General features: G+C 37.1%; 1 protein-coding gene across 1 annotated transcript in view; it reads right to left on the bottom strand.

Annotated features, from left to right (window-relative positions):
• Positions 1 to 15899: 15899 nt before the first annotated feature.
• Positions 15900 to 17213, bottom strand: part of FAP (fibroblast activation protein, alpha) — a 53674-nt gene continuing 52360 nt past the window's right edge. Inside the window, exon 24 of the mRNA XM_008593709.1 lies at positions 15900 to 16298. Coding sequence (XP_008591931.1) covers positions 16197 to 16298 — 102 coding nt within the window. The 3' untranslated portion in view covers positions 15900 to 16196. The remainder of the gene's footprint in view (positions 16299 to 17213) is intronic.

Below are 17213 nucleotides of genomic sequence, written 5' to 3'. Positions count from 1 at the left end.
TTTTAAAAAAAAAAAAAAAAAAAAAAAGAATGACAGTACAACCACTTTGAAAAAAATTAAACTTTAGAAATAAATGTACAACTATCCTTTGACCTAGCAATTTCACCCTTCAATGTCTCATCCAAGAGAAATAAAAACACGTCCACATAAAGACTTACACAAAAATGTTCAAAGAAGCCTTATTTATAATAGTTAAAAACTAGAAACAACCAAACTATTCATCATAATAGAAAGAATAAGCAAACTGTGGTATGGAACTCACGCCATGGAATACTACTGAACAACAAAAATGACCAACAACTGATGCAGGAAGCAACAGGATGAATGTCACAGACATTATGCTGCATAAAAGAAGCTGGACACAAAAACTACACACTGTGTAAATACATTCATAGACATTCAAGAACAGGCAAAACTAAGGTTAAAAGGAATTCAGAACTGTGGTTGTTTCTTGGAAGAGGATGGGAGAGAACTGCCTGGGAGACAATTTTCTGGGCAGATTCTATGTTGTCATAAAGGTATGTGTTACCAGCTTTTGTCAAAATTTGTGATCTCAATCCATCTACATTTTACTAAAGGAGAAAAGAAAAAATACTTAAAGAAGTCTGAGGTGTGGGTGGAGGTACAGCTGACACAAGCATGGCAGAGCACCGATCACTGTTGCAGTTGGCTGATGGGTTAACAGGGTTTATTATGCGTTTCTGCTTACATTATTATGTACATTTAAGATTGTCCACACTATAAAGTTACAACTAAAATAAAATGATTGTGGGGTTGGGGCATTAGGAACAATTAATCAGTTATTGCTTTGGAAGCTAAAGAATTTGATTCTTCAGTTATTAAGTACCGCATTAGCTGGGTAAAGTAAGTCAAGTTCAGACACATGGTGGCAACACCACCAGGAGGTAACTGGTAGCACAGGCCAGGGCCCAGGTGATAGGAAAACAAGTACAGTGAAGGTAGGGAGAGGGATCCACTGCTCAGAGGTAATGGAATCAAGATGGCAGCTCCCTTCACAATATTAATTCCAGGCCTGTCCCCAGGATACGCCTCAGCCTTGTTAGGTGAATCTTCCCATAGTGGCCAGTCAGGCTTTCCTGAAAGGTTATGGTACACTTTTGGTTCTCAGAGGCAATCTCAATATGCTTTACTCTTCCCAGGTTAGGACGGTCTTCTTCATAGCAAGGGTCTTCTGAAAATAGATGTGACCCTGCAAAAGATTAAAAAAAGAAAGACTATTAAAAAAATATGCATAGTATTTGGGGGAAAATTTTACATTCACTGTTTTTTCTGTTTGTTTGTTTTAGCTTTGAAGATAAAAGCGTAGAGGGTCATTTAACAGCAGCTTTGAAAATGTAAGAACTGAATACATAAAGTATAATAATCAGATACTCTTCACATCTCCATGAGTGACTTGATGAGCTCTGGGATCCAGGAGCGAAAAAGGAAGAACTTCCAGGGGAAGTTCTGAGTTTACCAGAGGATGTAAGAAATACCCTTCCTGAGAAATAGTGAAGAATCAGTTCATGACCCACCCATCTGGAATGATTGTGAGGAAGACTGCTTGGAGGTGGGGGCTGGGGGGGATTCAGTAATAAGATCAATGGACAGTCTTCCCGCCCTGAGGCTCCGAGACCCTGTAGACAGCCGTGCACAAGTCTGTGCAGGGGACTGTGTGGCTTCATGGCTTTGCTTTCGTTGATTTTATCTTTTTGCAAGATCCCTGGTATAATGAGATGTTTAAAATTGTTCTAAGTTTCAGTTGTTATTTTTATTCCTAAAGGGAACAAGAAGGAAAAAGAAAACAAAATCACATTTGTACAAAAGAATCTTATCTCATAATTTATAAGCAGAATATATATTTATATGTATAAATACATATATATCATTGAATACATGTGTTATGCTACTATTTTTCGCATATTGTAGCTATAAAAAACAAACCATATGTCATTACATTTATCCAACCTCTTGCTCATCTGGAAAGACTTTTTTCTTCAAGCTTCTAAGAGTCTTTAATGCGAACCAATTAAAACATTGCAATTTTCCAAAGTCTTCTGTAAAAGGAAGTAACTCCAGCCATTAGAAAATTTAAAATTTGAAATATGTGTACTAAAAATTGCAGAGAGTGCAGAGCAGTTATGAACACTTTTTCCTATTCATTATGCCTTGCCCCCTGCCTGAAACTTCTTCAGTGTTTCTAGTTCATATTTTATCAAATGTATTGTAAAGATATGCCCAGTTTTCTAATGATATTAAAATGATATAATGATAGAGTGGATAATTTATAAAGCCCTCTAGGCTATTACCCAATTTTTAAGCAGAGCTTTATTTAATTGACTACAATCCATTGTTTGCCTATATTATTCTTAAAACCTAGAGAATAAATTTCTATATTTTCATTTGGTAATAAACTACCAAAATTAATTTATTTCTGCAATCAGAAACATTTTTATGGCCAGAAGTCCTCTGTTCTGTGTTCTAAATTGTTTCTTTGTTTCCATGTTGCCAGAGAATGTAAGCATTCACTTTTCACTTTCATTTTAATAAAAATCTTTTTCTCTCTACAAAGCACAGTAGAGTATTCATTGTAAGCCCTCTCTAAAGCTGAAAAAAGATAGTCTCCCTTTCTTTCTTTGTCATATATCTAGATGGTCCATGATCACCAGCAGTTTCCTCCATAAACACTGATCAACCAAATGCTAGAAGTCAAAGACCATAATTCATAGCAAAAAAAGTGATACAAAGAATATTTTAGAATTTGGTTTGATTTATTAAGCATCAGTTTGCATTTAGTATTTTTACAGACACTTGTCCTAAATAAATGTATTGTCTAGGACAGTTGACATTGATACAAAGAATCATGTAAATTTTATAAATTTAGAGCTCTACTTTTCTAGACACCTGGGTAAAAAGTGTAGTATTCATTCAAGTTAACACATATCAACCAGTTGCTTAGTTGATAACTTTTTTCATTTTTCACCTGGAATTCACACAGAGGCTTAATTGTAGGCAACAGATTTTTAAAAATCAGAATAATTTGGGTGGAATAGAAAATATTTCTATTTTTTAAGGCTAGAAGTTCTTACAATTCAGGATGAGGAGCAAACCACCTAAGAACAGAAATAGCTACCATTTACTGAATACCTTCTAAAGGCAAAGCTCCCTAAGTATATCAGTATGTAATCCTCAAAATGCACAACAGCAAGTTAAATATTTTTACTTCCATTTTACAAATAACAAGACAGAGGTTTAGAATAGGCAACCAAGTTGCTTAAAGCCGCATCTGGATCTGAACACAAGACCATGTTGCTTTTCTAGAGCAAGGCTTTGCAAAGTATTTCCTAGGAGTCCAAGAAAAAATTTCCTGAGCTCCTCACCCTCTGCTTTGACTGCCATCTGAACCTATTCATAGCTGCCAGATAGCAAAGATAGCAAGACACCTAAGTACTAATCAATTGGTGATTGGAGTATTTTTTTAGTTTACATTTTTTTTTTTAAATGTATGATTCAATAGTTTTTAGAATATTCAGGAGGTTGTGCCACCATTCCCACTATCTAATTTCAGGATGAAACCCCTTATGCATTAGTAGTCACTCCCACTTGCCCTCTGTCCCAGCTCTTGACAACCAATTATCTACTTTCTATCTCTATATATTTGCCTATTCTGTATATTTTATATAAATAGAATCACTCAAGATGTAGCCTTTTGTGTCTGATATCTTTTACTTAGCATAATATTTTCAAGGTTCATCCATATTGTAGCAGGAATCAGTACTTCATTTCTTTTTCTTTTATGACTTAATAATATTCTATTATATATATATTTATATACAATATTTTGTTTACCAAGACATCTTTGATGGATGTTGAGGTTGTTTCTACTTTTTGGCTATTATGAATAATGCTGCTATGAACATTCATGTCCAAGTTTTTGTCTGGACTGTGTTTTAAATTCTCTTGGGTAAATACCTAGGAGTATAATTCCTGAGTTATGTAACTCTGTTTTTGACATTTTGAGGAACTGCCAACTGCTTTTGAAAGTGATGGTGGAGATTCCATCTACTAGTTTCAGATATGTCATACAATTGGCTTTCCTCCCTTCTCAACAGCTACAGATTTCAGAGGGCATTAAAGAAGCATTGGGTTGAGAGGCCAGTGGTGGGGCAGGTCTTGGCAAAGAGGAGGCCCATTCTTACTGTTTTCTCTAGGCTGATGTGAAGACAAGACGGAAGTGTCAATAAGGAGGCCAAAGGAAGCTGTATTTGCATATTTGAAAAAGTCTCTTTGGAGTAGCTGCTGTGCTGAGTGAAGCTGAGCAGGAAGCTGGAAGACCAGAATGCAGGAGGCAGAGAAAGGAATTTCTGGTATTTGAGAGACTTAAGGGTTTTGAGTGGTCATAGGGTGTGAGATATAGATCTGGAATGACTGAGGGTGTGAATCCTATGGGTTTCCTCTCTGCTTTGGTGGTCTGAGCAGCAACATGTTAAAAGAAATTTAACAATTTTAATTTTTTTCTGTAATTGAGAATGAAAACAGTCTATTCATTGGCAATAAGAATTGATCAAAATAGATATTTCTAAAGCACCCAAGAGTCTAATTTTCTGGGATATACTATATTCTAATATCAGATGCTTGAGTCTACTGATCTAGAGATGATGCAATAATATTCTAGACTACTTATACTGAAAATTATTACAAATAAAGTTTTTTAAAAATTGGGTTTTAAAAAATTTATCGAGGACAAATTTACATAACCAAATCAACCCTTTTAAAGTGAACAATTGGGTGACATTTAGTACAGGCACAATGTTGTACAATCACCACCTCTGTTGGGTACCAAAACAACTTCATCACTCCAGAATAAAAACCTGTATCCATTAGGCGGTTTCTGTTCATTTTCCTCTCCCTCCATCCTCTGGCAGCCATCTATCTACGTTCTGTCTCTATAGATTTACCTGTTCTAGAAATTTCACATAAATGAGCTCGTATAACAGCTTTTTGCGTCTGGCTTCTTTCACTTAGCAGGAATCAGAGATTTAAATGTGCTGCAGTATGTAACAGTACTTCATTCCTTTTCATGGCTGAATAATGTACAGTGTGTTCCTCCATTCACCCACTTATGGACAGCTGAGCTGTTTCCACCCATTGACTACTGCAAATAGTAGTGCTATGAGCATGTCTGCACATGTGTTCGCTTGAGTATCTGTTTTCAATTCTTTTGAGTAGGAGTGAAATTGCCGGGTTATAGAGTAACTCTTTGTTTAACTTTTTGAGGAGCTGCTAAACTGTTTTCCACAGTGAGTGAACCATTTTACATTCCGACCTGCAATGTCCGAGAGTTCCAGTTTCTCCACATTCTCACCAACACTTTATTTTCTGTTTTCTTTTTAAAAATTATATCCATCTTTGTAGGCATAAAGTTCATTGTGGTTTTGATTTGTATTTCCTGACATTTTTGTATCTTCTTTGGAGAAATGTTTATTCAAGTTCTTTGCCCAATTTTTAATTGCGTTGTCTGTCTTTCTGTTGTTAAAAAGAGTCCTTTATGTATTCAGGATACTAGACCCTACAAATAGAGTCGTGTGTGTGTGTGTGTGTGTGTGTGTATGCATGCATATATATCTATAAAACATATACATAAAAATATATATAATATATATGAAGGTTTTTTGCAAAAATGAATAAAATTTAATGATAAAATTCTACATTTTAATAAATTATACACCTTAACAATTATATTAATAGTTCCCATGACTTCATTTATTTTCTGGGAAATATGACAAACGAAATGTTGTGAATATTGAGTTGCTATTTATAAGTTTTATTATAAATTTTTAACATTTTGATAGAGATAAATTCTTAATTTTTGTTAATAGGAAGTACCATGCAAAAAACTCTAAAGTCTACATCAAGGAACTGACACTAGGATTTCTACAGCAGGTTTCACTGGGCAGGGCTTTTTCATCAAAGAAGATTATGTAAATGATATTTTATGGCTCCCGATACTGTAACTTGAAAAAGTAAACAATAAAAGTACTCCAGATATGCTGGAAATGCTCTGGCAACCTGGAGGTACATGTGACTTTTTAAAAGCATAAATTGATAGCCACTAACTAAAAATAGGAGAGAGATATAAAAAATTTATTCTACGTGAAATCTTCTAAATTTTACTTTTTATTTTTCTAAAAATCTAATCTAGAGGAATAAAACCTCAAGTTTACATATTCATTGTTCTCTTTTTCTGGAGCCTCTGCTTTGGCAGCCTTATTGCTGTTGGCTTAACAAACCCGATGCCAATTTTGGGACCACTCTTGTGTGATATCTTGAAAGCATCCCCCCCACCCTGCCCCCATCTGTGGTATCATGGCCATGGTGTGGGAGTTGGCAGGAGAGCAAGTGTGGGAAGGCACAGGCAGGGGGAACATCAGAGAGAAGACATCAAAAAGAAACTGATGAGTGGAGGAGAGGTGATGGGAAGATGGGAAAGCTAGCGTCATTTTGAGTCCAGTCACGAATTAGATTTACATACTGGATGGCTTGCCTGTACACACACACAATTTTGCTAGGGCCAGAAACAAGATGTAGACCCTGTTGAAGTTATAGGTGGAAGCACAAAACTCCATTTTTGAAACAAACCTACAAATGTTTATTTATTTATTTATTTATTTATTTTTGTCCTTTTTGTCTTTTTTCATGACCGGCAACGGATCTCAACCCTCAGTGTCGCGCCCGTACCGGACCGGGACCGGCAACAGGATCGCAACCCTCGGTGTTGCGACCGCACCTCGCTCAGCCAGTGAGCCGCCGGTCTGTATGTGGGATCCGAACCCTCAGCGGGAGCGCCGCTGCGCTCCCAAGCGGTGCACTGTAGCAGTGCACCACCGGGCCGGCCCCTAAAAATGTTTATTTAGCAGACACTTAATGGCTACTTCATAAACTGTACTTAAGTTCTAATAATGGCTGATAAGGGCCCAGTACTAGGGTTTTGTCTATTTATATTCTATATTGAACATTTGATTAATTATGGTAACATGTAACAAAGACATTAGAAAAGGCATTCCATGTATTCCTTCTGGAATACCTGATGAGAGTCATTGCCAGTATTACATAAAATCATGGTGGTGGTAGGAAGACCATGGTTCAGATGACACAGACCTATGGAATCTTAGATCAGTTCCATAACTCATACCTAATTTTTCTAATGAGAAATACATATATTTCAATATCTAATTTACAAAGTTTCAAAAATCAAACATAGTATATATGGAGCACTTGGTACAATTCACATCCAAACCAAAGCAAACAAATCATTACTTACAATAGAAATTGAGAACAAAAGGCTATAGTTCCTATCAAGATGGCAGAATAGATGGTCCCCAGCATCAGTCTCCCACAATTGACCAATTTACAACTATTAAAAAAACAACAAATGCCAAGCTGGGGTGGCTAGAGCTCAGGGGAAGAGGAGAAACCTCTGAAGTGCACGAAAGTGGGAGAAGCCATGATGAGAGAAAGAACTGCTCTGACTGTTTAAAGCCCCGGCCACTTCAAGGCTGGAGCTGCTGAACGCACGGAGCAGGAGCTGGTAAAGACTGCAGCTGTGCCTTTCATATGAAGTTGCTTGGAGGCGGCAGGGGAGAAGAGGGCTTTGGTGGCCCCCAGGCCAGCAAGACCACTAATAGGGTTCCCATGGACCCACATAGGAGGGAGTAGCCACAGAAGAAAAAAGTAGCCACTCAGAGGTTGCTGAGTCATTGCACAGGACAGTGTACCACCGGCCCCATAGGAAGTGTTTGGAGTGCAGGTGGTGGGGGAGATGGGCCCACCAGGGGAACACTGGGGCACAGCAAGGACAGCTGGTCTGCCCTCCAATCAGCATAGGACCACTCAGTGTAAGACTGGTTAGGAATAGAGAATTTCAGGGTGTATAGTTTGCTGAAAAGACTCAGAGCCAGAGCAGAGTTTCCATGCAACCCAGGTGTACCTGCTCTCATAAGACTGGAAGTGCTTATTAAGTCAACAGTTACAACCTGAGCTGCATAAAAAGCCTTCCCCAGATGATCAGCAGCAAAGTAGCAATTTAGCTCAACCATAGGGCTCAAGAGGTGGCTCATTTCGGAAGTTCCTCCATTTTAGAAGTAACCAAAGGACAACAAATTAGTTCTAGTGCAGAGATTAAATGGTGGGAACAGCAAATAATCCAACACAGAACTGAAAGATAAAACAAAATACCAGGAGTCAGAGAATAAGTTTGATATTAACCAGTAAAGGTCTGACACCATCAAAGAACACCTATAAAACCTAGAAGGACCAGAAGCCCTCTGGACTCTCAAACTGGTGAGGAGGAAGCGTTGTGGGCCTTGGCCATGCCCCCCAATACCTGCAACCAGCCCAGTAACCACCACTGAGCTGCTGCAGGAAGCACCCCGGACACCCAAGGTGGGGCAGTGGGGACCGAGGGCTTTAGCTACATGCCCTGACATCTGCATCCAGCCCAGCAATGACTGAACTGCTGCTGAAAACTCCTTGGTCTCCTCTACCAAAATGAGGGTGGTACCATGGCCCTCGATCATATCTCCCCCTTCCCCTCTCTCCTCCCCAACAACTGCTCTGTAGCAACATCTTAGAATGTAAAAAATTAATAATATTAATAAATTAATTAATTAAAATAAAATTAAAAGTCCCCCCCTCCAAAAGAAAAGAAATTGATAACCACAGGTCAAATCTGGCATGCAGATGAATTTTCTTTACTCACAAATAAGTTGTCAAGGGTTCAAAATTAAGAGACAGTTTACATTAAAAAATTGTTTTCTGGTTTCTCTTGACAAAAAATCAGAAGATTTGACAATAGGCCCCTGTTCCTACAAGCAACAGTTTTAATCAGTAGTTCTTGTCCTTTTGATGGGCTCAGCAGCCCACCTTAGTTTGCTAGAGACCTCATCGGCCCCTCTTTGGACTGCTTCTTTCATTCTGATTGCTGGCCTGGCCACAGCAGTTGCCTGAGATTGGGAACTCTATCCCAAGATATCCGTTACATATTATTCAAAAATCTTTCAATTATCAATTTAACTCATATAAAACTGCTCTCATCAAGGAAGATGGTGGATGGCAGTGGTGATGACAATCCCTTTGAGAATGTCCTCATCCCAGCATCAAGCAAGGTGCTGCAGTGGATCTCTAGCCTCTCTTTTACTGCCTAAGGAAAGAACACTTCAACCTCAGTGTTTCTAGGGGATCTATGATTGTTGTGCATGTAAGCATTTCCCACCTCATCCCTACAAACAGAGCCTCAAAAGAGACCCATGAGAGCTCCATATCAAGAGGAAACAGTGCAGCCCCTATAATCCCAGAAGATGCTGAGATCCAGGAAAGAGTGAATTAAAACAAGGGATAGGCTCTTATTCTTCAATCTACAGGCCTCAGATTTTGAAAGATGATTGAGGGCTTAAGAATTGCCTGGCACTATCCCCTACAGGACACGGAAGAATTCTTAGAGATTGCAAAGCATGGTTTGAAAGTCATGGATCTAGCACAGTACCTGTGGCACACAGGGGGAGTAATAAAATCTCAGGAAGAGAAGGAGCTTGCCAAGATCACAAGAATTAGAATGTAGTTATCTTGATTTTGGGGGTTTTTTTGTGGCAATTTTGCAGTACACAGGGCAACAGTCAGCTGTAACAGAGGAAATCCAGAAAGTTCAATTCACCCACGTTGAATGGTTAACTAGAAAAACATGATCTTAACTGCACAACTTTTAGAGGGTATATTTTACTGACTTATTTTTCATGACTCTAAGCTTATAAACTGAATTTCAAAGAACCAACCATCCAAACTTTTAGGGTGTGCACTTATAACTTGATCAGGAGATAGAAACAGTGTAAAACCTGGGTATCCTTGTTTCATTAAAAAAACCATAGTACTTGAAATACATTTTTAAGTAAAACACATTTTAAAAACTAGAGCTTTTTTGAAAATACAAGTTGTTGGAGTACTCAATAATATTCCAGATATTTATTTGACTTTTACTAACCTGAACATTTTGTGCTAAACTTCAATCTGTGGTGTCAACTGTGGTGACTCATCTTGAGGCAGCATGTATCTAAGTTAGGACAGTGCAGTAGGCTTGTTTCCACTTTCTAATCCAAATTATTTTTGTTTCAAAGACCAAGCTCTTTTAGATCTCTGGCTAAGATTCATGTCCTCCCTAACCCCATTTTCCTAACTGGACTACCTGCTGCTCAGGATTTTTCTTTCTCTTTGCTTTGAGGGGGACAATAGCAAGTTCCTATTACATACTACGTTCCAGGAAGAGCGGGATATGTTTCAACTGTAATATTGTACATAAGGACTCTAGTTTCATGGGCCCTCCTATCCACAGAATGTGGGGATGCATTCAGCAACTATTTATTGGGCTTTCCCTTGCCTTATTCCAGGTCCTGGAGGCAGAGAGGTGAATGGACAAGATCTCTACTCATAGGGAGTTTGTATTCAAATGGGAGTAATAGGTCACAAACAAGCATATACATAAATAAAACAATGTCTGATGTTCCTAAATGCTATCAAGAAAACAAAATTAGATAATGCAGTTGGAAGTCCCTGGCTGTGGTAGAAGCAACATTCAAGCACCAGGGTTGATGGCACTCATGACTTCAATATTGATTATTACTAAAGGGCCACCTTGTCTTAGAAATAGAGATTCATTTATAAATGACTGAGGATTCTGAAACTTATACTAAATTCACTGATATTGGAAAGAAACTATTGGCTCCCGACTCAGACTATTAATTTCTTGAGAATTAATTTATTGAAAATGACAACTTATCAAAGGAAGACATACAAATTTATGTATAACAGGTACATAAAAACATGTTCAACATCACTAATCATCAGGGAAATGCAAATCAAAACCACACTGAGATATCATTTCACCCCAGTTAGACTGGCTATTATTAAAAAGACTGAGAATAACAAATGCTGGTGAGGATGTAGAGAAAAGGGAACTCTTATACACTGTTTGTGGGGCTATAAATTAGTATAGCCATTATGGAAAATAGTATGGAGGTTTCTCAGACAACTACAGATAGAACTGGCACACAATCCAGCAATCCTAATTCTGGATATATATCCAGTGAGATGAAAATCATTATGTCAAACGGATACCTGCATTCCCATGTCCATTGCAGCTCTATTTATAATAGCCAAGATATGGAACCAACCTAAATGTTCATCAGTGGATGACTGAATAAGGAAAATCTGGTATATATAGACAATGGAATACTACTCAGCCATAAAAAAGAATGAAATTCTGCCATTCGAAGTGACATGAATGAACTTGGAGAAAATTATGTTAAGTGAAATCAGCCAGGCACAGAAAAAGAAATAGCACATGTCCTCACTCATAAGTGGGAGCTAAAAAAGAAAAGAAAGAAGGAAAGAAAAACCACAATAAAATGTTGAACTTTCAGAAGGAGAAAACAGATCCACAGTTGCTAGAGGTGGGAAAGGGGGTTGGGGCAGGGGGTTAGGGTTTAACTGGGTAAGGGACAAAAAGAATAGTTTCAATTTATAATGATGAACATGCTAGTTATATTGATTAGATCATTACATAAATACGCCAATACTGATAGTCAACTTTGTACCCTATAAATATGTATAATCAATTATGTTTCAATTCAAAAAATAAATTAAAAAAGAAAATGACAATTAAGAAGTCATTTATTTTATTTATCTAACAAATACCTTCAAAATACTATATGCCAGACACCATTAGCTCTACAAATAAGTATTTTAGACCTCTGATCAACTCCATTTCACATACAAGAAAACTGAAGCAGAGAGAACTTATGAAAATTGACAAAAGTTACATAGCTAGTGTATTACTGAGCTGAGATTCAAACCAGGTAGTCTGACTTTAGTATCCTGCCCTTACCCACTGCAGTATGCTGCTATAATAAACATGTTATATTGAAAAGATTGACATATTTCCTTTGAAAGAAAAGAATTAGCAAAGTATTACTTTAGTCTTCTGAAGTAAATGAGAGAGCAGCAGTGTTTCCTGTGGGTATATAAAGCATTTATTTGTATATAGTAAAGTATCATCACTCTTAAATCATTATTTCTTAAAGCTGAAAATTTAGCTTAGGACTAGTGGGATATAAGCAAATTTTAAGACATATCTAAAATTTTCTATTATGTCTATGAAAATCTGAAAGCATGTTTCGATAACAAACTAAATCATGTGAATGGGTAGTTTTTTAACCTACAAATCATTTTTTATATTCTATTAAATGCTTCATTAAGACATTTAGTTCAAAAATACACTTTCCATAGCAGTGAGAAAAATTCCTGCTCCCAATAATTAGTGGCCAGCAAAGATTCTCCTATCATTGCTTATCAATGAACAGTAATTATGAAGGAAGGAAGATAAGTTGTCAAGCCATTGTGGCATGACCTTGGCTTTATCACACCTTTCTCTTTTTCACAGGAGAGATCCTCTCTGCAGCCACGGAGTAAAGGATTGAAAGCTGTACCAAAGAATATTCATTAAAACATACACTCCCATTGCAATTTTTGAGTAAATGATGGAGTATTAATTAGAAGCCAATAGAATGAAATCATAAACATTTCAACAAAAAGACTGGTTATGATCAGCATGTTAGTATCACATGCCAATAATCTGAGCAGGGGGTCATTAGAAGCTTTTATGAGAAGCCAGATTGTCTTCCTCATGAATAGCTTGGTGAGGTCCAGGCACTTATTTCTCCCTGAATTAGAATTATTCCACTTCAGGTTGTCAGGGTACCTGTCCATAATGCCAGGGAAGTGTTTTAGCAGTTCTCTTTCACAGTCTGAGAATGATTTACCGAGTTCAGAATTTTTCAATCTGTTTTATTGGTTAAACTCAAAATATCTGTTTTATCGGACAAATTCAAAATCTCTGTTAGGTGCCTTCTTTCTTCTTTAGAAACAGCATAATTGAAAGCATTGTTTTGGTAGAATCTTCTCAGAAGACCACATAATCACCATTTAAATTAGCCCTAATTCATTTTACATTTGCTTATTTTACTGTTAACTTTCCCAGAACTATTTTTTTTTTTTTTACAATTAGAACATCTGAATTTTAATTACATTACCATCAAGAAGCTCATTAAAGTCATTTAATTGGCAACATTTCCAAAAAAACCTTAGCTGGGCTTAATATATTTTAAAGAGTTACTGTCAAAGTATAATTTCACCATTACAAACAGCTTGGCAACAACATTTGCATAAAGATCTGTCAGTTTCTGAAAAATGCTCAAATGTTGGGAAAATCAGATTCGTTAAGTCACCCTTACTGAAACAGTCTAGAAATGGAGAAATTGTCACATATTTTTGTCTTTGTAACCCCTGCAGTACCTGGGATACTGCCATGCACAGCATAGGTATTCAATAAATCTTTCTTGAAGGAAATAATACATTTCATTAACTGGGGTAGATTTCTAAAAAATTTTAAACCCCCCATGAAGGTTCCTTCATTTGTGTTCAATTTAACCAAATACCCATTTCTTTGCTGTTTCTTTCTCATTCACTCTAAGAAATATTAGATGGTCACTTAGAATTTTGAAACTTTAAAAAATAATTCTGAGGCCAGCATTGTGGGACTAAAATTTGAGATTATTTTTAGAAACGGTTTTATGTTTTCCTTCCTAGACAAACTAGAATTTTTTTTTTCATTTTGGTCACCTATAGTATAAAATGTGATTAAAGATTATTTTTTATTACAATCTAGCTTCGTACAAACAGAAAAAGCAAGTATTCTTTAATCATCCCTTTTAATTTTGTGTTTTCTACTTAAAATCTCTCCCTTTTACACTTTACAAACTTTTTATCTTCCAAGCCAAAAGAGGAATCTAGTAAAGCTGTATAACGTGAACATTTAAAAAAATTGCCACTCAAGTTACTGTCTGCTTTCCACTACATCCTCAAAGTCTTGCACAGTGTCTAGTATATAGCCAGACTCAGTAAATGTTTGTTGAATGAATGAATGAATAAATAAACACACGCTGAGAGTCTTGAAGGAAACCTGGGTGATTCTCCCTGAGGCGGTCAGGGAAGGCTTCATCCACGGTAATGTAGAAAACCTGAATCTTCCATGAACACAGAGGCATTCACTTATTCAATAACTGGTGAGCTTCTGTGATATACTATGCTCCAAGACATGGGCTATAAAGATTTTTCTGGATAGTGCTGTCCAATAGCACTTTCTGTGATGATGGAAATGTTCTGCATCTCAGTGTCCAATATGGTAGCCACTAGCCACATGTGGCTACTGAGCAGTGAAATGTGGCTAGTGTGACAGAAGAGCTGAATTTTAATTTCATGTAATTTTAACACATTAAATTCAAATAGCCTCATGTAGTTTGTGGCTATCTACCTCATTGGGAAGCACCATTAGGATTTCACGGTGTATAGAAAGGTGAAAGAACATGGAAAATTTGAGGAAATAAAAGGTCTACAAGGGCTGGTGTCAGAACAGCTTGAAAAATCTGCATGGGAACAGATTGTCAAGGGCTGTATGTGTCATGCAGTCGGGCTTGAATATTACTTTGTAGACAATGGAGAATCACTGGAGGTTTCTAAGTGGGAAAATGACCTGTTATCTCTTCACAGTTGGCTCTGTGGCCTTGGGAGCAAAGGCCTGAGACCACTAACTGCACATCGATATTAAAATCCAGCTTTGCAAATTCCAAAAACGCAGAAAATAAGTTGGAGTAACAAGGTTTTTGTTCTTCCAATTTGTAATTACCCCATTGTCTCCCTAGATAGAGTATGAGGAAATGCCTGGTTTTGCTTCAGAGACTGCTCTGTGCAGAACAGAGAGAGAGGTAGTAGCTTCCTCTGACTCTCAAGTGTGAGGTGGGGCTCTGTGGCCTGAGTGCAAGGCATGTTTTTAGAAAGCAGTAGTGAAAAGAAGGCTAGACTGAGAAAATTCTGAAAACTCCAGAAAAGAATGGTCTGTGATCTTTGAGGCCCCTTCCTGCTGTAATGTTCCATGCCTGGATCAATTCTCCTGGCTATAGAACTTAAGAGAAGACATGAGAATGTTCTACATGTAACTGGAAAGAAAGAATCAAGCTAGGAATGTGGAGATAGTCCAGTGCTGGGAAAAATATCCACGAAAAGTCCCCCAGACAGTGGCTTGATGGATTCTTCCAATATTCATTCAAGAAGTATCTTCTGGTGACCTGGTATGGATCTTTTAACTCTGTGGCAATCACAGAGATGGCAAGTCACCCATAGTTTCCAACTGATGGTGACAGTTAATGGCAGAGCATTGCTTTGGGGATTGCGGGCATTGTGGCTTTTTTTTTTTTTTTCCAAAATGAACTTTTTAAATGTAGAACTAAAACCCCAGAAAAATTTCATAGACAAATAATTTTCCTCTTCCGCAATTAATGTCCATTTTACTTATTTATTTATCGTTTTAGTTTGGTAATGGTTTAGCAATCTGAAGGCACTTATTATTACTAATTCAAAAAAGGGGTACAAAATAGGAACATTTCCAAATTTGAAGCACTTCTTAAAATGAGCGTTAATTCAAATGTCTGACTTTATCCTTATCGAATGCTTTGGCAATATTGAAGACATCCTTTGGAAGAAATTTAATAAATATTTATTAGAGGGACAACAGAGTACAAATGAATCACACATGATTCTTTGCGTTTTCTAAACAATGCTTTTGCCTACTCTGGGCTGTTTATTTCAGCATTTGGAGTTCTCATTACAAAAATCCAAAACTACTTCTAGATTCTTCTCCTCCATGACCACCCTAATATTATTCATGTACTTGCCTTGCACAAGCACCTCTTTCTATGATAGAACCTGGAACCTAAAATCAATGAACACAGACAACATGATAGCACTTCAACTTATGACTTTATTTTTCTCCTCCAACGAACAAATGACAAAACACTGTCAGTGCCCAAAGCAAAATGAATGGCTTCTTTTTCTCTACCTTCACAGAGTACCAGAAAATGTAAACAATATTCAACTTGAACTTCTGAGTCCTCCTAATTTTTTACCAGCCTTTAGAACAACATTCATTTGTTTGTTTATACCAGCATTTTACAACATAGAAAGTAAAACAAGCAAATGGTCTGAGGCATTTATATGAAGTTTTCAGATTGTCAGACAGGCTTGGATCTGCATCGACTTTAGTCTGACAAAGAAAAACATTGCTTTAGGAAGTGGGTCATGTGGGTGTATAAGTGGTTCGTGGACAGGCCGGATATGCCATGGTTCTGGTCAGAGTACCACTGAAACACAAAGAAAAGAAGCCTGTTTTATTCCTGCAGACACAAAATGCATCTAGCTTTGAACTTTTTTTGTGCTCTCGGGACCTGATAATTTGTCTAATATTATGGGGAAATTCTATCTGAGAACACTTGAATAAATAAAATAGTTTACATGTAAACATTCAGAGCAGGAAGATTTAAAGAGCTTTCATGAGCCTCCACTACTGTTTCATATTCTCTAAACTTATATTGTATGTAGGTCTCAGTGGCTGAGCTTTCACAGCGGCCAGCATCCTGGGGATAAGGATTAGAATGCCAGAACTGGTGTGTTGGGTCTGTTACTTTGCTTCTTTGGAGCTTGGCTTCTTCATTTGAAAAACAAAGGGGTTGGATTTAATTTTCCCTAAGACTCCTTGTAGCTTAAAAATTCCATGAAGCTTTCAGCCTGTGAATCTAATTTCTTTCGGTTGCAGAAAATCCACAATATAATGTATCCATATAAAACTGTAAATACCCTTTATTGGAATTAAAAATAGCACTGTGTAAAAAAAAAAAAAAAAGAGGAGGGAGATAGTATTATAACTAAACTTCATTTTTGGAGAGATGCCAGTAAGATTACTGTTTTCACTGAATAATGGTGGAGGTTGTCATGGTATAATGCTATATACTTACTAAGTTGAATTTACTTAGGGGTCACAAATAAAAAAGCTCAGAAAAATCTCACCTCACTCTTTGTAAGTTATTCATGAAAACAAATTTCCAAAAGATGTGGGGGGTCTCCTTTCCTGGGTTCTTGTTCAATATAAGCAATTGAGGGAGAATTTGTGCTCACTGAAGAGGAAAAAGTAGCTACCAAGCATTCCCCCCTTGCCTTGGCTTTCACCTTCTTTTCTTTTCAGTTTTATTTTCTATTCCTTATGCAACCTGTATTTTACA

Source organism: Galeopterus variegatus, unplaced genomic scaffold, assembly GCF_000696425.1.
Source record: "Galeopterus variegatus unplaced genomic scaffold, G_variegatus-3.0.2 Scaffold1, whole genome shotgun sequence".
Lineage (NCBI taxonomy): Eukaryota > Metazoa > Chordata > Mammalia > Dermoptera > Cynocephalidae > Galeopterus > Galeopterus variegatus.
This window is presented reverse-complemented; position numbering and strand designations above follow the sequence as displayed.